General features: G+C 36.5%; 1 protein-coding gene across 5 annotated transcripts; it reads right to left on the bottom strand.

Moving 5' to 3' along the window:
• Window positions 1-5,504: 5,504 nt before the first annotated feature.
• Window positions 5,505-21,845, bottom strand: LOC107747508 (alanine aminotransferase 2-like). Of its 5 annotated transcripts, XM_016562044.1 has the most exons (13): window positions 21,731-21,843; window positions 21,198-21,246; window positions 19,137-19,277; window positions 12,796-12,885; window positions 12,487-12,595; window positions 11,046-11,179; window positions 10,342-10,585; window positions 9,377-9,456; window positions 9,039-9,175; window positions 8,752-8,926; window positions 7,436-7,591; window positions 7,241-7,353; window positions 5,506-6,306 (listed from the first exon to the last, which is right to left on the bottom strand). In XM_016562044.1, the coding sequence occupies exons 3-13, from the start codon at window positions 19,275-19,277 to the stop codon at window positions 6,216-6,218; spliced, it is 1,470 nt and encodes a 489-aa protein (XP_016417530.1). In that variant the 5' UTR covers window positions 21,198-21,246; window positions 21,731-21,843; the 3' UTR covers window positions 5,506-6,215. The 5 variants fall into 5 exon arrangements, with proteins under 5 accessions (XP_016417529.1, XP_016417530.1, XP_016417532.1 ...); XM_016562046.1 differs by lacking the exon at window positions 19,137-19,277 and having other exon boundaries at window positions 21,057-21,246; window positions 21,703-21,845; XM_016562045.1 differs by lacking the exon at window positions 19,137-19,277 and having other exon boundaries at window positions 21,057-21,246; window positions 21,731-21,845.
• Window positions 21,846-22,212: the final 367 nt, after the last annotated feature.

Genomic DNA, 22,212 nt, shown 5'->3' with positions numbered 1-22,212 from the left:
GGTATTGTATGCTATGCACTTTTATAACTATGTTTCACAGTTTAACCGTTGATTTCTGTATTTGTAACAGTTCAGTTTGTACCTTGAAATGCTGGGTGATCTATCTGGTGATGATGGGGGGGTCAATGCTCCTGCTCTGACTCTTTGCCTGCATCTTTGCTGACGGACCCTCCATGCCTTACGTTCACTTCTCTTCCCCCTTTCACTTAAATTGCTTATTCTCTTTCTCTTTTTTGTTTCAATGTCTCTGACATAACTCCGTTTCCTTTTCTGCAAGTATTCTGCTCTACGTTCAGGATCAGCATCCCTACGCTGTCTGTAAAGTCGCTGCTTCTCAGCTGCACTCAATTTAGCCATACCTGACCAAAGGAGGATTAACAATGATAAATAAAAGTTAGAATCACAAAATCATAGTGCTATTTTATGCAAAAGAACTAAATTAATAGCTTTGAATTAAGTTTATCTAAAATGGGAGTCACTGGTGTTACTGATCGTCACTGGTGTTACCCATAAAGAAGGTAACACTAGTGACAGTAACACCAGTGACAATTTTCATGAAAAATGCATTTTACAAAATGGCTGCTGCTAGGTATCAAACCACTTGTTGTCAATCATGGTATACTCTCTAAATTAAGTAATTTAATCCAATTGTATTCTAGTTTTTTTTTTACAATTCCCTAACAATAAAGTAGGTCACACCAGTGACGTCAACTAAAAGCTTCATATGAAATCATGAGATAAATGAGAAAATTTCTGATAGCTGAAAAGAGACAGTGGACTTACCATGGGCCTGCCTTCATAGATCTTCAGGAAAGAGGAAGGAGGTTGTCGAGTGATGTCAACAGTGTGATTTATTTTTTATTCCAAAATAAAATACTTTTGTTAAGCGGTAACACCAGTGACACAACTCCAGGGGACCACTATTTTCATTATATATTTTATAATAATTATTTGGCATTTTGTTTTTTTATGCCATTTACATCATATATTTGATCGTTATGAATAGACTTTTGTATTTTAAATGGTAGAAAATCCTGTTTTTGACCTCAAAATAAAGCACTTTCCCTCTGTACATGGCTGTGGGGACAAGCAGTTTTGTGGTACTTGAAATTCTATATAATAAAAAAAAAAAAAATAATGCCACATTGATAGCTCAGGAAGGTGTAATTGTTCAAATAACATATTGTTTCATTTTAAAATATAAAAATATTGTAACCCTAATGTGTATTTCAATTGTAATATTTCTGTAAAGTCTAGGGACAGAAAAGTGGACGTTTCTGTAGAATGACCCAAACACAGTGCTGCATGACATAGGTTTACTGTTATAATTAAAACATGGAAGAAAATTTGTGTGATTATTCCTTAAAAATACGGTTTTATTAGTAGTAGTTGTAGTAGTAGTAGTAGTAATAATAATAATAATAATGAGAAGTAAATTCTACTGAACTATACTAATACATTTTTGTCAAAATGCCTTCAAGTTAAACCAAACTTTTATTTTGACGGGTTGTCTTGTATATTATATGATGATAGTCTTCTCAAATGAAATAGTGAAATGCTGGTGAAGTGACTGGAGATGAAATACATTTGTTCATGTCCTTATATATTAAGACTGCATATGTACTGTGTGTGTAGACGAAACTGCACGTCTGTGACCATTGTCATGTGTATGGTCAACTTTGGTTCTGATTTTGTGTTTCCTTGTTCTGTGTTTTAATTGACCTAGTTTCCTTTGTTTCCATATCCTGATTAGCTCACACCTGTTCTCTATTCCTTTGATTACTCCCTGCAAGTACAGTTGCAATCAAAATTATTCAACCCCTCAGAGACTGCAGTACTTTACAAATACAAGCTTTTCTGAAGAGCCAGGATTTTATAAAATTGCATCTATAACAGTTTACATATTAAAAGTGATCATGTCGATATATAACAGTCTAACAATGCCACAGGAATTCAAGCATAGAAGGTGGGGAAGAAGTAATGCTACTGACCTTGCAGTTTGTAAGATTCATTTCCATCGATCCGATAACAAGTGGGCAATGCTGTATACAGGTGTAAACAGGGTCTGAAATGTTTTGAGCTTGTCCACTTTCGACCACTTCCAGAGATAATTGAAAATGCATTAAACGGAATTGCTTTCATAGTGTATATACTCATGTGGTCAAATGGTTTCGAACAACCACAAAAGACTGCCTTGCCACCCACTGCACTAACACATGAGCAATATGGGACGTGTTTTGAGAACACATGCCAAAACAATTAATTCAAACTTTGCTATGTTGTGCCAAAACATGCAGATTACAATCAAAATCATCCTTTCCATTCGCTACCTTTTCTGGTCACTCTTACACTCTAAAAAATGCTGGGTTCAATACAACCCAGTGCTGGGTAAAATAGGGACAAACCTAGCAATTGGGTTGTTTTGACAACCGCTGGGTCAAAACAGCCCAATTGCTGGGTTTGTCCCTATTTTACCCAGCACTGGGTTGTATTTAACCCAGCATTTTTTAGAGTGTAGATAGTGTAATGGCTGCATTCATTCAGTCATATTTGTACACTGCACACAGCACTCCCACGTGTAAGCACCCTTTCCCTACAGTGGTTCAGATACAAATAGACTAAAGAAACGTTATCAGCACGATGGTATAAAACTGTACATTTCTTGTGTATTACCACCCACTGCTACTTATACCAATGATGGAAATAAGTGCAGTTAGAATAGCCAAATATGTGGGAGAGCATTACTATTATGTGACTATATTGTATTGCAATAGGTAGCACTTCAAATTTAATGTTGAGTCAAGACTAGTTATCACATAATTTATAATTGAAATGGTTTAATATTAGTATTTCGTTGTTGTTTCGTTAACAGTATTAAAGCTCATTCTGATTCTGATTCTGATTGTGGTTACACTTGAATTGGTTACAAAGTAGATGAAGGATGATCATACATATACAGTTAAATGTACCCAGCATGTATGTAAAATGTTACCTGAGAGAGAGAGAGGGAAATAAAGCAGAGCGTCAAGAAGAGGGCCCCAGTGACGAAAGAGATATCACCAGCCAAGAGAAGAGACACGGCAACAGTTAAAATCTTATTTTACCCCTTCCTTGACCATGTGACTAAAAACCAAATGTGAATCAGCAAATTTACAACTTTCCCCACCGTGCAAAAGGTGTGACAATCAGCAGACCACCGATATATACACATGTTGGCCTACAGGTCTTGATCACAATCAGCACTTCTGTGCCTTCAGGAATTCCAAATGGCCCTTTTGTTACTGGAGATATAGGTTTGGGGCAGGAAAGCAGAAGTCTTTGATAATTTTCAACCCTACACATGTAAATGATGTAAGAGTGTGACAAAATAAGTGGGGAGGGTCTAGACGAAATCTGAATACAAGTGGTCACAGGAGATGCATTTAAAATGCATGTTTTAGACAAGGTGGAAACAGTAACTCATCTTGTTTATAGTGAACTATACCTATTTGGATGCAGCCAGTGTGATTTTAGATGTAACTGATGTAAACATTTAACCTGCAGAAAGAGTCACTGAAAAATCCCGCTGTAACAGAACAAAGAATGGACACGCAAACAGACTAGCGGAGTGATACAAACAGTGAAAAGTCCCAGTGATGTTGGAATGCCACTCAGCCAATCAAATTCAATATACAGTATATACAGTGCTGTTCAAAAGTTTAAGATCAGATGTTTTTAAAAGAAGTCTCTTCTGCTCACCAGAATGCAGCAAAAACAGTAATATTGTGAAATATTACTGATTCTTTGATCAATAGAAAGTTCAAAAGAACAGTAGCTAAAAAAGAAAGCTAAATTGTTATAATGTATTATTTATATATAGTATTTCTAAAGTATGTCTTCGGTCAAATATAAATGATAAAAAATAATGATCAAATCAAAATTCAGTGTGGTCTCAGACTTTTGGACCCCATGCACCATATAGGTCTATATGGTTGGATGATGGTGGGATTTATTGCTTTGGTAAGAAATGCGTGTTGAGAGCACAGATGTAAGCATGTTCATTAAAGAACTGTGATGTGCAAAACATTCTGGAAGCATGATTGTTTCGTGCCACATTCATCTATGAGCAGCTGGCAGATTAGATTTCTGCCTCTGCTGTAGCTGTCACTCCCTGTTAAGACAAGCACATCAAGATCGATCAGTGAGCAGCAAACAGAGGCAGCATTTAGAGGTAGTCGTTAGGTGCAAAGACAAAGGCAGCGGGCGGTACGAACAAGATGCTGCTTAATTAAAAAGCCAACTCTGCCTCACCACTGCTAATATGGGCTGACAGAGGTCAGGGACAGTACTGTTTAGTTTAGATAGACTTACTAGAGGATAACCTCTTTTGTCATCTTAAAATCTGCTTTTATTCTTCTGAGGAAACTAAGACTAGAAGTTCCTTTAACAGATCAAATGTTTTCACATGCCAACCAAAGGTCTTATAACTGTTACTTGGCAATGCAGCATCTATATTCTACCAATTTGTCTTCTGAAAAGAAATTATTATTTTTTTTTTTTTTTTACTTCCAGAACCTAATGTTGTGCTCTATTGAATCTATTCATTCATTTCTGTCTTCTACTCCTATTGTTTAAAAGGTCAAAAGTTTGGAACTTTCTTTCTTTCTTTCTTATGCTCACCAAGGCTGCATTTATTTGACCAAAAAACAGTAATATACAGTGAAAGTGAAATATTATTACAATTTTAAATAGCTGTTTTCTATTTGAATATATATTTAAAACTGTAATTAATTACTGTTACGGCAAAGCTGAATTTTTAGCAGCCATTACTCCAGTCTTCAGTGTCACATGATCCTTGAGAAATCATTCGAATATGCTGATTTGGTGCTCAATTATTATTTGTATCAATTATTAATAATGGTTCTGATTATCATTGTTGAAAACAGTTCTTGCTGCTTAATAGTTTTGGGGAAACTATTACAATTTTTCAGGATTCTTTGATGAATGAAAGTTCTAAGGAACGGTATTTATTTGAAATGGAAATCTTTTGTAACATAAATGTTTTACTGACTTAGGGTTAGGGTTACTAAAACTTTTGATCGAATTAATGCATTGTGAATTTAAAAAAGCTCTTTTAAATTGTAATATTTTACAATATGATTGTTTTTACTGTATTTAAAAAAAAAAAAATGCTACCTTGGTGAGCATAAGAGACTTCTTTTAAAACATTTTTAAACAATCTTAATTATTCCAAACTTTTGAGCAGTAGTGTATATATATATATATATAATATTTGTGGCATTGCATTTACCAAACATTATTTTTTGTGCAAAAATTGGATGAAAATGGCTGCGGAATGTCAGTGTAGCAGTTAAAATCAAAGCATTTCTCACAGAGTGCTGACAAGAGACAATTAGCTTTTAAAAGTTCTGATATGTGAAGTTCTCAAAGTTCATCTCATGCCATTATGTCTCTTAACTCATTAACAAAATGACACCATCAAAGAATGAAGAAGTTGGGCTTCTCAGTAGTGTGTCTTTGTGTGTGGGAGAGAGACAGAGGTGTTACAAAACCAGGCTTCAATTCAAAAACATGATCAAGTGTGATTTCTGTGGTGGTGTGTCCTCTAGTGGTGAGGAGTGTGCATGAGAAAACCCCTTAAAACAGCACACAGCACAAAAATTTTAATCTATATCGTATTATATCTGCTATATAATCAATCTGTTATTTACATATGCAGCAATGTTGTAGCATGCATTAATTCATGAATGCATTTAGAATTACAACGACCACAAAGCACTGAAGGGAAAAGTTCAAAATCAGGTCAATGCCCGTTATTTTCATTTTACTATTCATGCACCGCACTAACATACATTAGACATCATACCACATCAAGAAGATCTGGACGTTCAGGAATTGCTCAGGACTGTTTTCAAAAAATATGTCATTTTGTTAAAATCTTGTGAAATGAGAAATCAAGTCTCGCTATGTCTATACCCGTTACATGTTAAAATAGTCCTATCAAGTCCATAATGATAGTTTTAAAGTATATTAATTCATCTTTAGCTACAAGGCATAAAATTATCCAGTGGTAAAGGTGCAGATTAGTGTCCATCAAGGCTCAAGTGATTATTTGGCCACATTCTGACCAAACATTAAAATGTGAAAAATGCATTTTAGCACTTTTAGTCAGTAAGTTGTGATAGAAGGGCTGTAATTGGTCGAGCTGAACTGGGTCAAGAATACTGCTGGGTGAATTTCTGATGGAATTCCTTCAGTTTGTTGAGCAAAGTCTTGAGCTTGTCTGTTGGAGGAAGGATGGTCATCCTGGTGAAACAAAAAACACAGAAGAGGAATGGAGAGGAAAAGGAAAGTTCTATTTAATGTCAGAACAGATATACAGTACCTGTCAAAAGTTTGGAAACATTATGATTTTTAAACGTTTCTTATGCTCACCAAGGCTGCATTTAATGCATTCAAAAATACAGTATATACATAAATATATAAATTATAAAGGAGAAACTTTACAAGAGAACAAACATTTTGCAAGCGAAAACAAAAGCACTGAAATATTATTTTTCCTCATCTCATTTTGAGTGCCTACATTTTTAGCAAATATTGCACATAGCCTCTAAATTCTAATAATTTCCTATATGTTGAGAAACTTAAATTATTTGCTTATGTATGCATAAATAAATACATTTCATTTATTTTTCTATTTATTAATCTATTTTATAAATAGGAAAAAACATTGCGGTGTGATTTTTTTTTCCATGTACTGTAATTTCTCAATGAGCTTAACAGCATGTACTGTACAATAAAGTCAGCATGAAAAGAAAATCCAACCTATCTATTTTCTAAATGCATGTTATGGGTATTATTGTGACCAATTCATTGTGCATGTTTCATTTAAAAAAAAAAATTTTCAACTCAATCTTTCAGTGAAACAATCAACCTCTCTGCCTCCACCCAACCAACAACCAAAGGATAAAACCAAATTCCCACCCTCATTTTTTTTTCTTTTTCTTAATCCATTTCACCCAGATGTGTCACAATATGGGAGAACATATCTATTATGACTTCAGCTTCATCACAAGAACTAGAACATTTATCTTAAAATAGTTTTAGATGAACTACAGCACTGCAGGACACTGATGTCATTGCTTGATATTTCATCTATCAACTATCCATATTTTGTGTGTCAACAATTGCTTTTAAAAACCATGAGAAGAAAGTTCAAAACTCTTGAGGACACACACACCTGAAGTGATAAGTGCCTTCCCGTTGACCAAAACCACTGCCAGGAACGAGACAGATCCCAGTCTCCTCCAGAAGTTTCATGCAGTAGAACATGTCTGGAGCCTGACCCTTCGCCTGTATTCACACACACAACAAGCCATGAACCAAGTGAACTAGACCAAGCAGAAGACATAAAGAACGTGTGACACAAACCGACCTTGGCTTCGTTGATGGAGCGTTCAGGTAGAGTGATACGGGGGAAAGAGTACATGGCTCCCTGCACAGGGTTACAGCTGATGCCTGGCACTGTATTCAGAATCTGCTCGGTCAGTTTGGCTTTTTCAGCCAAGGCACTCAGAATGGCTGTTCGTTCCTACACGAGACAGAGGAAGAGGTCTGACAAAAGGAAGAAGACTTGGATACTAGCCAATGCGGTTAACTGGATTATACGAGCAAAAAACCCAGCCTTTCTTGCAGAAACAGAAGAAACACTGTACAGCAGTTGAAAACTATATCTACGTCTGTCCTTAACTGAATACAGACAAAGGAACTGAGCCACTGACCATCTTTTCTTTCATATTTAAATCCCTAAAAATGAAAATTATGTCATCATCTACTCATCCTCATGTCATTCCAATCCTGAATAATTTCATTTCTTCTGCAGAACAAAAAAATCAAGATGTTCAGACAAATGTCTCTGTTTTTGCCAATATAATACAATCAGTGAGATTTTGGACCCAATTGACTGTCATTATTATCGCGAAAACAGTGGAAACATTCTTTAAAGGAGTCATATGATGCTGCTAAAAAGAACATTATTTTGTGTATTTGGTGTAATGAAATGTGTTTATGCGGTTTAAGGTTAGTATGTGAGTCAGAACAGCCGGCATTGTAGTCTACTCTCCCAGGATCAGGAAACAGTCACATTTTATGTGCTGCACATTTTATGTGCAGCACCAAAAGTTTGGAATAATTAAGATGTTTTAAAAATTTTTGAAAGAAGTCTCTTATGCTTATGCTATTTTCTTATCAGAAATTCTGTAATGATGTGAGATATTATTATAATTTAAAATAACTGTTTTCTATTGTAATGCACTTTAAAATGTAATGTATTCCTGTAATGGCAATACATGGGAATATGCAGAAGTATGCTAAGGAATCATTTCTTAGGATTATCAATTTTGAAAACTGCTTAAAACTTTTGTGGAAACTGTGATACACTACCATTCAAAAGTCTGACCAGTTCCTGTGATTTTGGCGTGTTTTATGAAAATGAAAAACCTCAAGCATGCGGTCGCTCATTTGAAATACTCCCAAATTCATTAACATCAGACGTTAAGAAGAAATTCACACGTGGACATGTTGTGAATTAGGAGGAAATTTCCTCATGTGCACATTAATACACACAATTACTAGTGAATGAGACCCAGTGTCTTGAAAATAACTTTTCCTATAACCAGAGTCGTACACCACCATGTTAGTTTGTCTACTCGCTGTGGTAAAAAATCTACAATATGGAAAGATAAAAGGCACCTTCATGAAGGTTTGGTGGGAGGGTTCTCCAGGCTGAGGGGAGTTGACAACCAGATCCATGAGGGCTTGTCCAGGTGCAGGCGGGCACAAACGCACTGATACCAGCTTGGTGAGCTGAGCCTTCACCTCTGGGTCCATGTTGATGACCTCCATGTATCCTCCTCGAAAACCACATCTGATAGTGTGTGTGTTTATTTATGGATGTTAGAAAAGAAAGCACATTGTATGGATTGGATGAACTCAAGTGTTCTCATCTGAAATGATAAGTGTGATAGACGTGTACTCACTCTCCCATGTAGCACTTCGAGGTGGAGTGGAATGATGCCAGCTCTACTTTGCTTGAATACTCTGGACCCATCTCGAACAGCACTTTCTTAAAGGAGTGAAACTCACAGCCCTCTGCATACACATTATCCTGATACACCTATGAAAGAGACAAGTACTAAGAGAAAAGTTCAGTGCTTGTAAAGAAAGCATTGCCTTTAACCCTTGTATGAATATTTAAGGAAGTGTGCACTTCTCTACCTGTAGATGCTGATGCTAGGGGTGCACTTGATGTGAATACAGATTTTATAGAATGATATAATATGGTGTAAACACCATATGACCCCCAGTATCAACTTACCTCATCAGCCATTAGGAAGAGGTTTTCTTTGGCTGCAAATTGGATTACATCTTCAATACATTGTCTGCTTTGCACCTGACCTATTGAAAGAAAGAATGTAAAGAAATTATTTATAAAATGGAAAGAAAAGAAAGAAATCATTTATAAAAGATAAGAAGAATAGCTGGCAGGTTTAATTAATCTTGCAAAAGGTTATTTATACTATGATTTGGATTATTATACCATACAAAATATTTTGCTCACCAAGGCTGCAAAAATATAGTGAATACAGTAATATTGTGAAATATTACTGATATTTAAAACACCAGTTTTCTATTTGAATATATTTGAATGTAATTTATTCATATCATCCTGTCATTACTCCGGTCTTCAGTGTCACATGAACCTTCAGAAATATTCTAATATGCTATTTTGGTGCTCAAGAAACATGTATTATTATTATTATTATTATTATTATTATTATTATTATTATCACAGCTGAAAATTGTTGTGCTGCTTCATATTTTTGTGAAAACCATGATACTTTTTTCAGGATTCTTTAATGACTAGAAAGTTTGAAAGATCAGAAAACATAAAAAATAATAATAAATAAATAAATAAAAAATCTCAATCTGACTGACCCCAAAATTTTGAACTGTAGTATATGTAAATGTATACGTTAAACCGAATATAAGCCATTCAAACTATGACTTAAACCAACCAAAACAAAAATAGATTTATATTTATAATATAATATTCGAATTAACATTAATATTCTATAAAAGTGTATAAATTGATTATATTATAATTATTTAATTATTACTATTATATTATTATTATTATTATTATTATAGGCCTACCTAATAAAAATCGATTTTTTATAGGTAGTTACTATTACTGTATACATAATAACTCATTAAAAAAACACTGCATTAAAGGTAATCGATTTGAATTCTTTTGTCAAGGAAAATAACTTAATGGCTCACCAGTGGGGTTGCCGGGGTTGATGATGCACAGTACACTGGGGTTGCAATGCTCCCTGGCTGCCTGTAGAGAGCGCTGTAGCTCACTAATATCTAGACTCCAGCACTTCTCCTCATTCAAGTAGTAATTGACCTGAACAGCACCCAGCTCCGCTATAGATGCAGAGTAAAGAGGGTACTGAGGAATAGAGATCATGACCCCTGTCCGTGTACGACCTTCCCCAGTGTTCAACAGCTTTAGTATGGTCTAAAAGACAACAAGAGACAATAAGAAATAAGAAGACCATAAGAAATAAAACCACATTTCTACATGTCCTCAATAAAATGTGAGGTGTGCGTGATGCTAGGGGTTGTAGGCGGTTGTTGGGGTCTTATCACGTGGTTTCTAAATGGTTGTTTTACATCTAGAAGGCTCAATGTAAGACTATGGGATTTATTTTTAATGTAAAAATCTTAAGTCTGACATACTGAATTACAAATTAAAATAAAATAAAATGAACCAAATAAACTGAATGATATGTAAAATAAAATAAAATAGTTTTTTTTTTTTTTTTTTTTTTTTGCTGTACTTGAAATAATAAGTATACTGGATATAGCAGAGCAGAAAAAATTGTGGACTGTTTCTTTAATTAGCATACTGGAGCAGGCTAACTCTGAGTACACAAGTTAAGTGTACAGAGAACTGTATTTGCGTTTGCCTGACGTACCACAATGCCGTCACTGGCTCCTGTCGTGAGGTAGATGTTATCAGGATCAGACGGAATACCACCGTCACGACGCTGTATGTAGTTTGCAACATCGTGCCTCACACAATCAATGCCCTGACTGGTTGTGTACGCACCTGAGAGAAGGAACAGAGCAAAGGGAGGTTTGAATATGGAAATAGTTTCCTCACAACCTATAATACAGCCTCAAAACCTCAGAGGCCTTTTGGATAGTGACTATCATCATCACTTTAATCAGTAACATCTTGACTGGAGAACAATGGGTAACATCAGTGGTTTCAGTAGTTAACAATCAGTACAGTTAGAGTTTAGTTTATAATTAAGTGTTTTGGTTAAAATTGACATATAAAAGTTTATGTAAGTCCTGGACACCACTTTTTTTTCTTCTTCTGTGGAACACAAAAAGATGAAATTTTGAAGAACGTGTCAGCTTTTAGTTTTTATCCATATAATTAAAGTCAATGGAGTCCAAAACCAAACTGGACCCCACTGGTTCTTATTGTATGAACAACAATGACACAAAAAAACTGTGAGACATTTTTTCCAAAATAATTTATTTTGTGTTATGCAAAAGAAAGAATGTCAGGGTGAGTAAATGATGACAATTTTTCATTTTTGGGTGACGTACCCCTTTAAGTTTTTCACTTAAATTAACTTAAAATTAACTTTAAATTAAAACTGACCATATTTACTTTCTTGTTAAAGATTTCATAGCCTTGCTGTAAATGATACATCAGTACACAATATTCCAAAGGAAAAAATGTATCAACTTGCTCTGCCTCTAAAACAACTTTTCGGATGGCATCACCAAGGCCTCCAATTTTTCCTTTCCAAAAGAGACCACTTGATAAAAGCAAGACCCTCTCAACATTTTTTTTTCTCAATAAATATCCAGTTTCTCTCATAAATGTATCACATTACAGAAATAAAATAGGTTGTCATTTCATGTTGGCTTTATATAGCCTACATGTACATTTAAACAAAATGATTATCTAAAGCTAGTAATATTTCACATAGTCTTATGGTCGCCGTGATTTTGCCAAGTAAGACATGTTCCTGGATCAACATCTTTTGTTGATCCTGGATCAACATTACTGTCCAAAAATACAGACTTAACCCAATCCCTACCCCTAAACCTAACCTTACCCATAATTTATTCCTAAAATCAGAGGGAAATGATAGCTGATTAACAAGGGTGTGGAAGCACCTAATCCTGATTGTAAGCCTAAAACTGACATTTCCTGAAAAGTTATCTCTCAATTCTGATTGGTTGATTGGAATGATGTTCCTGGATCAACAAGGATGTTGATCCAGGAACATGTTGTACTTGGTCAAATCACGCTCACCTAGTCTTATATGAGATCATACATCTGCACGTGTGATAATTATAAACATTAACTCTCATTATACACACATCACATACCAATGCTGTTTCCTCCACATGATTGCAAAATGCGCCGCGCTCGATTTTTGACATCTTCTGGAAACTTGTTGTCATCAAGTAGTAGTGGATAAGTACACAACGCCATCACCTAGAGAAAAAAAGTAGCTTATGAGGCTACATAAAACATCTAGGGAAAAAAAAATTACAACTATGTATAAATCTAAAACTGTTGACTTTGGTTAATGCGTGGAAGAGTTGAAAGCGCAGTGGACCTGAAAATGACTGGAAACGTCTAGAGTAGATAATTTATTGACACTCTTAGTCAGCAAAAGGAGAGGAGTCAGGTACCTGTCGAAAAAAGGTGATTGGTCGTTGCCCCATAGCGTGAGCATCTCCGATGTTTGCTTTAATGACCTCTTCAAAAGGTTTCTTGACCCCCTGTAATAGAGTAAAAAAACATATTTTCAAGTCATTCCAAGTCATTCCAAACACAAAAAAAACCTCAGACAAACTCATGCACCTGAGTGTGAGAAGACAGAGATGACAAATGAAAACAGTGTGTTCTAAAAACTGGCTCAAAAACCAAACATGTTTGAAATCCTCCAAATTGACAGTATCATAGTCTAAAGCTAAAAAAAAGCAAATGATTTTCTGTTCAATCTGTCAACTGCAGCTGCCCAAAATCTGCAGATTGGCTTTGACTTTTTGCCATGATGCAAAGTTGAGGGATTGCCAAGTCGTTGCTAAGCAGTTGCTAAAGTGCTCGTCATGGTTGCCAGGGTATTCAGGGAGGTTGGTAAAGTGTTCTAGGTGGCCAAGTCAAAAGTGCCCACCAATAAGTCTCAATAGGTATGTTTAACTTAATGCGGCACTGAGAAGACTGATTGGCATCTGACTTGAAGTAGTGCATGCCGGTTAGAAATTTGGGCACTTGGGATGTTGCTGACACCACATCACTGTGACATATACCATCAAAGTACAGCAAGAGTGATTCGAGAGCAGTCGGCTGGCTCATTCTGCACAGTTTCTCCAGAGCAGCTGCACGATCTCTGATAACAACACAGCTGTTTTATAACTGGCTGGCCAATGATAAAAATCCATTCCCTCCTTTTTTTAATCCCCCAAAATCCTAAATAGTCTCAATTATCAAGCAGTTTTGATTTTCTGAGCAGTATGATGCAGCTTGATGGGGCGACGCGGAATGAAAAAGTTTTTTTTAGGAGTCGCGGAAGTAGAGGCGGCGCAACTATAACGACATGTGAATAATCCCGCCCGTTGTAAAGCGGTACTGAACTGCAGTGGAAACGCAAACCGTGCCGTGCCGTACTGTACTGAGCCGAGTCGTACCACGCAGTGGAAAAGCGCCATTAGATTCCTGCCTCCGTTGCGAGTCCCTATCATGCACTTTACCAATTCAACTACTCTCTTCTTCTCCTCCTGCCTTGCTCTTTGGCCCGCATCACTTCACCGCAGAGCAAGCCTGTTCTTGATAATGCTGCTGTGAAAACGTGGGAAAAGCCGACAAAGTTTATCCGTTTTTACCGAGGCGATTTAAGGTAAGTTGTAAACAGAACACCACATCTGCTCTTGTGTGTACATCTGCCGGCGCCGGCATTTTTTCAAATTAACAACGGTTGTTTACGGCGACGCAAAGAATTGTGGGTTATCTGTAGCAGCGAAGGATACACCTCATGCATCCTCCGAATTCCTGTGAAAGAAGGTCGCATTCGAAGGTCGCATTCGGAGTGTCCTACTTGCTTTTCTGAAATGAGACAGCCTCGATGACGTATGCAGCCTTCGAATGCGACCTCCGGAGGGCGCAGCCTTCTAAATGAGACACAGCAACAAACACAAAAGAACCGGCGCTAGATTTAAATCAGCACAGCCCGCGAAGGATCGAACGCAGTGGAGGACGGAGGAGCTGAACACGCAGCGCCAACCGATACCTGGGGACTCTTGATGGCTTCAGAGTTGAGGCAGAACAACTAATGTAATAAAAGAAAATCCTGATTGCACAATAGCACAGTAGGTGGCGATATGCGCAAAGATTGCAACTCGCCATAAAACTAAGAAGAAGAAGACGAAGGATCGAACGCAACTGTTTTGAACGAGCGCACCTTTTTTTTAACAACCAATCCAGCCCTGGGTTCAAGCAATCAACCTGTCATAAAAGAATATATTTCAAATGCCAGATAGTAGCTGATAATATTGTCATTTATGAATAGGTGAGTTGTAAAAAATGTCCAAAAAATAATAAATAAATGTAAAATATATAAATAAATAATTAATAATAAATATTAATATGTAGTTATGTAGTATAATTATGTAGAGTTAAAGGGTTAGTTCTATTAAAACAATGAAAAAGAAGATATTTTGAGAAATGGTTACCAAAACTGTTTTATTACCAGCTTTCCTAAAAAAATATTTTATTTTGTATTCATCAGTAGAAAGAGAGTCATACAGGTTTGGAACTATATGAGTGTGAGTGAATGATGGAAGAATTTTCATTTTTCATCTTTAAAACTTCCTAAACTAACCCTTTGAAACTCCCTAAACATGTTTTGCTCTGCCAGCTAACACATTTATAGATGGTTTGTAAATAACTTTTTTTATTGAGTTGGCTGTAGGAAATCTTTTAGTATTTGTCTAATTCTTCTCAATATCAAAAATAAAATGCTTTCTGTCGCAATACCATGGTTGCTCTCACAGTGTAGTTTATTCTTCACACTGTTCTACACTTAATGTCCTCTGTTTTGCAAGATGGCACTGAAATGAACTGAAATGAAGCTAGGACTTTGTCTATTCAGCTATAATTACGCATTTCTGGAGTGAATGTCTAAATGACACTCAACTTATGTCTATAATTTTGAACATAAGCTGTGTAATCAAAGTAGAACAGCAATGCGAGCTGTAACTGTTGAATTTCAACTGGAGAGCACTGGTGTTTTGTTTTTTATTAGCTATTCAAATCTAAACAAATAACAAAATGGTTTCGGGCGGACTGAATAATAAGAGCATGCTTGTCACTGCGTGTTTAATTTGAATCACACCTGACAGGCATCTTCTATCAAAAGCCGTTTAGTACACGCCAATATTTTTTGTTATTTCACAATAGGCATTCTTGCAAAAGCATGCTATATGTGCGTGTTATAAAACATAGGCTTAGTGCTGAAATTGTACTTGTACTTGATTATGGCTCTTTCATTCTCTCACATGTCATCCTGTCCCTCAGGCTCCAGCTGTCTTGAATTCAACAAACAACAGCGGCGCTCCCAGTAGTCGGTACGGAAGGGACTAGATTGCAAGCTGCACATCTGTTTCTCATTAGGGCGAGACTGAGTCTCTGTCCAACAGAACCAGATGCATCTACCAGAAACTCCCACCTCCCCAAAATGACCAAAAGCATTATTTCCCAACTCTTTCATTATTGGTCACAAAGGGGAGATGGTTGTAAATGGCAGCCAATCAGATGTAGCTGTGTGTCTACCGCCCTTAAAGGAATGACAACCTTTAATCCTGTTTGAGCAGAGGGTAAATGGTTTGTGTTGGAAAGAGGTTTTCAGACTCGTAAAAGTGAGTCACGCAGACTTTCGCAGTATGAAGCACGAGGGACAGTGGGTCAGATTTCACTATGCATTTCTGTAGTTATTACAGCTGGCTTTGCCCTACGTTATCAAATAACTGCCATTCGTTTAGTCAACATATGACTGATGATCTGCATTTTTATAGCAGCATATGCATTAAAGATATAGTGCAAGATAAAAAATAACATGGTAACTATAATTGGTGCAAAAGGTGTTAAACAAACTGCAAGGTTAAAAGGCTGTTTTAAATAAAACGTAAAAAAAAAAAAGCACAACAGTGTCCTGGTTTTGCAAATGTTTTTATATTTTTTTTGGTTGCGCACCTGTTTTTGTTATTTTTTTGTGTACACAACTCCACTCCAGAGACATTTTTCTCTATACATTTTTTTCTTATAATAATAATTCTGTAATACATTTGGGGTGTGACTTTGTACTGTTGTGTTTTTGGGGAAGTCGCCAGTTTCAGTTCCAGCTCCAGCAAAAACCAGCAGTGGATATTATATTAGAAAGGTTCTACTATTCATAATGTCATAATGAAAGCAGTTCTTTTTTTTCCCCTTTATTTATGTAGTTCCTATTGAAACAGCAGGACATAATGAAGGGTTACTTGCTAGTTGGTTGCAGGAAATTTTAGGGGCGGGACATTCTCACTCTAGCAAGCATCTGATTGACTGTTCAGCGCATGATGACTCATCAATGTTTTTGGTCTATAATCCCACAAGAGACAGACTGAAAATTTTATATATATAGTGTATATCTGATAAAAGTAAATTAAGTCAACTTTTAGTAGTATGCTACCATATAGATGGACTCAAAGCTAAAAGCCCTAGGCCTAGACTAAAAGCATCAAAACGTTAATTCTGATATATTCTGTAAGAGCTATACAAAAGAACAGTCAGTTTTTTTCTATCAATGTCTGGAACAAATTCTAAATAGCCATTTTATGAATAAATGCAAATGATTTACTGTAAGGTGTTCACTTAATGTTAATAAGCATATGCATACTGTGCACTGTGCATTTCAATGATACACTCACTCTCCTGCTCCTGTGCCCCTAACACATTTATGAAACCTCATCTTTGGACTTTCTGTACTTCAGAAAATACCACCTCTGGACATCGAAGTCCACTCTCCTGCAGAGTTTAGCTCCAACTGAATCAAACAGACAAGGCTGTAATTGTCAAGTAATCCTGAAGATTTTGGTTAGATTTTTCAGGTGCATTTGATTAGGGTTGGAGCTAAACTCTGCAGGACAGTGGACTATAAAGGCCAGAGTTGCTCACCTCTGATGTAAGTTAATGTACTTTGTAACTACATGGATACTATGTAGTATACTTGCTTTTGCAGTATTGTAATCTTTTACATACCAATAAAACTTTGCTGAAGGACAAAGACAAACAAAAAGCCAAAGAAATGCAGAGTGAAAGAGACTGCATCAAAGAGTCTTTAAGAAAAATAGAGGAGTGAGACGAGTAAGTAAATGAGAGAAAGCAAGCAGTAGGAAGCCAAAAAAAAACCAGATTTGTACAGTATTAGGTGAAGGCCACCTTTGTCATGCATGTCTTTCCCAGAAACCTAAAACCAATGGACCCGCAGGTGCCAAAAACTGAAACACAGTTCATATTCTTTCCTAGATCAAGAAATCCCCCAACAGATTGTGCCGAGAAAAAAAAAAATATTGAAATGGTTTATTTCATGCTTTGTTTAGATTATCATGGGTTTAAAAATGTAATTATTATTTTTATATTGCATTTTCATTGTTTATGATTGAAGGTCAGGCTGAAACAAGGAGCATAAATGCATTTGAAAAATAAAAGGCATTTGAGGCATAACTAAGTTTAGTAAGCTTTAAATGTGACCTAAAGTTTTAATGTAATCTACATATGGCAACTGGTTGTAAAAAAAATCAACCTCTGGGACATAAAAGTGTATATGTAAAGCTGAAATTATTAGATAATGTTTTTTTGTAAATAGAGCATGTGATTTAAGAGTGATGAATGTGATTTAAAAACGTATATCTAAAAATATCTAACACAAAATGTTTTGGTGAGAATGTGTGTTAAATGTTAGATCTGGAAGGAAATAATCCAGCTTCAGCTGTTGTTTTGCAACTGTGTGGCAACAGATGTTTGACATCTAATATAATTTTCATGTGTGTTAGTTCTTGGAAGGTGCTTTAGTTTACTTAGATACAGCCACCAGTTTAAAGAGTGAAGTAAAGACTTGACAAACAGAGATGCTCTCTGTTCCTATGCCAATCTTGTTGATCTTATGAAGGGCATGACCTCGGAGTTCACTACTACTCCCAGCACCACTCATATGGCCAGCAGAAATGACGATTGCTATGAGATGTCTGTAGCCAAACTAACTAAATGAGTAACAAAGAGTGAATTTTTTTCACTAATGACCGATGGCAGTCTGCTTAAAAAAAACACTGACCTAATAAATTTTCCAAAAAACGGAGGATAAAGAGTGACGGAGAGACATACTTTTTTACCATTCATTTGTTGTTGGATTACTTAATCAAAGCTTTTGAATTGCAACCCACTTTTAAAAGTGTCTTTGTGAAGAACCTCAAGCACAACAGTAAAGATGTTTACTAGAAAAATTAAATTGCATCTTTTTCCAGTAAGAATAATAGAAATAGCCTGTTTGATATGAGAGGTTCAGTGCACATGCACTAGGCTATACGAACTTTTGTCAAGTAACCTAACATGTGCATTAGTAAAAGGGTTCTATTCAAAAACAGTATTTGATATTAGCCTGACTAGACTGCTACCCCAAAATTAATTTGTAATTCAAATCACACAAAAAATAGCTAAAAGCTATTTTTTTTGTGTGATTTGAATTACAAATTACACAAAAGCTGAACTAGGTGAACTGATGCTCCTCAGTTGTTTTCACTTCAGAGCGAAGGTTGGGGTGATAGTCACATAGACACACTGCATAATTATTATTCCTGATACACTACATGGATGTCTTTCTTCCAGGCAGCGCGCAAGAGAATTACAGGATGTTTGCAGAATTTACAGCCTGCCATAACATAAACTTTCGCGTAATGTAATGCAACTTTGTTTGCGAAGATGTAATGAATACTGCTTATACCTCTTTTAGCTCCTTCTCGATCTGCACCGCACGCTGAACGATTGGACCGCGGACCGCGTAGTCAACCTTCTTCACGTTGGCGTTCATGGTGTCAGCGGTAAGCACTTTCCCCAGACGGGGTAACGCTCCGTTTTCGGACATGTATACTTGCTTTTGCAGTATTGTAATCTTTTACATACCAATAAAACTTTGCTGAAGGACAAAGACAAACAAAAAGCCAAAGAAATGCAGAGTGAAAGAGACTGCATCAAAGAGTCTTTAAGAAAAATAGAGGAGTGAGACGAGTAAGTAAATGAGAGAAAGCAAGCAGTAGGAAGCCAAAAAAAAAACAGATTTGTACAGTATTAGGTGAAGGCCACCTTTGTCATGCATGTCTTTCCCAGAAACCTAAAACCAATGGACCCGCAGGTGCCAAAAACTGAAACACAGTTCATATTCTTTCCTAGATCAAGAAATCCCCCAACAGATTGTGCCGAGAAAAAAAAAAATATTGAAATGGTTTATTTCATGCTTTGTTTAGATTATCATGGGTTTAAAAATGTAATTATTATTTTTATATTGCATTTTCATTGTTTATGATTGAAGGTCAGGCTGAAACAAGGAGCATAAATGCATTTGAAAAATAAAAGGCATTTGAGGCATAACTAAGTTTAGTAAGCTTTAAATGTGACCTAAAGTTTTAATGTAATCTACATATGGCAACTGGTTGTAAAAAAAATCAACCTCTGGGACATAAAAGTGTATATGTAAAGCTGAAATTATTAGATAATGTTTTTTTGTAAATAGAGCATGTGATTTAAGAGTGATGAATGTGATTTAAAAACGTATATCTAAAAATATCTAACACAAAATGTTTTGGTGAGAATGTGTGTTAAATGTTAGATCTGGAAGGAAATAATCCAGCTTCAGCTGTTGTTTTGCAACTGTGTGGCAACAGATGTTTGACATCTAATATAATTTTCATGTGTGTTAGTTCTTGGAAGGTGCTTTAGTTTACTTAGATACAGCCACCAGTTTAAAGAGTGAAGTAAAGACTTGACAAACAGAGATGCTCTCTGTTCCTATGCCAATCTTGTTGATCTTATGAAGGGCATGACCTCGGAGTTCACTACTACTCCCAGCACCACTCATATGGCCAGCAGAAATGACGATTGCTATGAGATGTCTGTAGCCAAACTAACTAAATGAGTAACAAAGAGTGAATTTTTTTCACTAATGACCGATGGCAGTCTGCTTAAAAAAAACACTGACCTAATAAATTTTCCAAAAAACGGAGGATAAAGAGTGACGGAGAGACATACTTTTTTACCATTAATTTGTTGTTGGATTACTTAATCAAAGCTTTTGAATTGCAACCCACTTTTAAAAGTGTCTTTGTGAAGAACCTCAAGCACAACAGTAAAGATGTTTACTAGAAAAATGAAATTGCATCTTTTTCCAGTAAGAATAATAGAAATAGCCTGTTTATGATATGAGAGGTTCAGTGCACATGCACTAGACTATACGAACTTTTGTCAAGTAACCTAACATGTGCATTAGTAAAAGGGTTCTATTCAAAAACAGTATTTGATATTAGCCTGACTAGACTGCTACCCCAAAATTAATTTGTAATTCAAATCACACAAAAAAATAGCTAAAAGCTATTTTTTTTGTGTGATTTGAATTACAAATTACACAAAAGCTGAACTAGGTGAACTGATGCTCCTCAGTTGTTTTCACTTCAGAGCGAAGGTTGGGGTGATAGTCACATAGACACACTGCATAATTATTATTCCTGATACACTACATGGATGTCTTTCTTCCAGGCAGCGCGCAAGAGAATTACAGGATGTTTGCAGAATTTACAGCCTGCCATAACATAAACTTTCGCGTAATGTAATGCAACTTTGTTTGCGAAGATGTAATGAATACTGCTTATACCTCTTTTAGCTCCTTCTCGATCTGCACCGCACGCTGAACGATTGGACCGCGGACCGCGTAGTCAACCTTCTTCACGTTGGCGTTCATGGTGTCAGCGGTAAGCACTTTCCCCAGACGGGGTAACGCTCCGTTTTCGGACATCTTCTGGTGTAGATGTTCTCTTTGGGCCGCCGGGAATGCAGAAAGATTCCTATTGGGAGACGATAGGGAAGGCAGCGGAGAAAAGTTCAGGACCCTGTCTGGAACCTTGGGGTACACCGCCGTGTAAGCCTCACATCTTCCCCATTTCAAAACGCTCACGGTTCTATTAGATAACATTTTTATAAACAGTTAAAAGCGCAGCAGGTTTACTTAATGGTATAAGATGTAGAGCTTAAATTTGGGTTCTTAAACTTTGGTTATCAGCACATGTTTGCTGTTACGCGCGTAACAAACCCTACAAAGATCTACTCGAGAAGACCCTTGGACTGTGCATCAGATAGCCTAGTTCAAGATTTCATAAGAAGCACAAGCAACTGCTGACCCCCACTAAATCCCCACGCCTCTTTTTATCTACTGGACTCACAAACAGTACATTCAGTGTTTCTCTAGTTACTTTTCCATGACTGCCACCCCCTTTTTAAATGGGGAGTTTTATAGCCCGTACCTCCTCCCGACAGTAGGCTATTACGCACCAGAAGTGTAGAAAGGGAAGACTCCTCGGTTACCGAGACTACAGACAGCAACGATCGACCCGTGTCAAGCGTGTGAAGCGTCTAAAGCGGATCCAAACTTTTACCGGTGTAAAACTTCCCTTCACAGTGAACCTCCTCCCATTGATTCAATAACTGAGAATAAAGCGCGCCAGCTCCTCCCATGTTGACTAAGTCTCTGTGTGTCTTGCAGACGAGATTAACAAACAGTGTGATCAAATTACAGGGTTATGTGTTCTTTGAAAGAACTTTTCCGCATAGGCCTACTGGCATACTTCAGGAAATATAGACCAATTGGAGAAAATGGCAGACTTGACAAGAACTGATGCTAAATCTAATTAGTTGTTATCAGAGATAATGATGTAGACAGCATGCTCTTCATTATTCAACCACTTTGGTCTTATTGGAACATGTGAGAGGAGGCTGGTTGGTTGTTAAAGAGGAGATATTATGGGATATATTAT

This window comes from Sinocyclocheilus rhinocerous, unplaced genomic scaffold (genome assembly GCF_001515625.1).
Source record: "Sinocyclocheilus rhinocerous isolate Xijiao unplaced genomic scaffold, SAMN03320098_v1.1 scaffold48, whole genome shotgun sequence".
Taxonomy (NCBI): Eukaryota; Metazoa; Chordata; class Actinopteri; order Cypriniformes; family Cyprinidae; genus Sinocyclocheilus; species Sinocyclocheilus rhinocerous.
The sequence above is the reverse complement of the archived record's forward strand: the minus strand, read 5'-3'. Positions and strand labels throughout refer to the sequence as shown.

Bases quoted from the DNA above. Each gene is read 5' to 3' on its own strand.
- LOC107747508 (XM_016562043.1), bottom strand. From the start codon at position 21,374: ATGTTATCTAATAGAACCGTGAGCGTTTTGAAATGGGGAAGATGTGAG. The intron at 12,596-12,795 runs GTACCTGACTCC...TTTTTTCTCTAG, and splicing joins CAATCACCTTTTTTCGACAG to GTGATGGCGTTGTGTACTTA. The intron at 9,176-9,376 runs GTAAGTTGATAC...TCTCTTTCATAG, and splicing joins TCTTCCTAATGGCTGATGAG to GTGTATCAGGATAATGTGTA.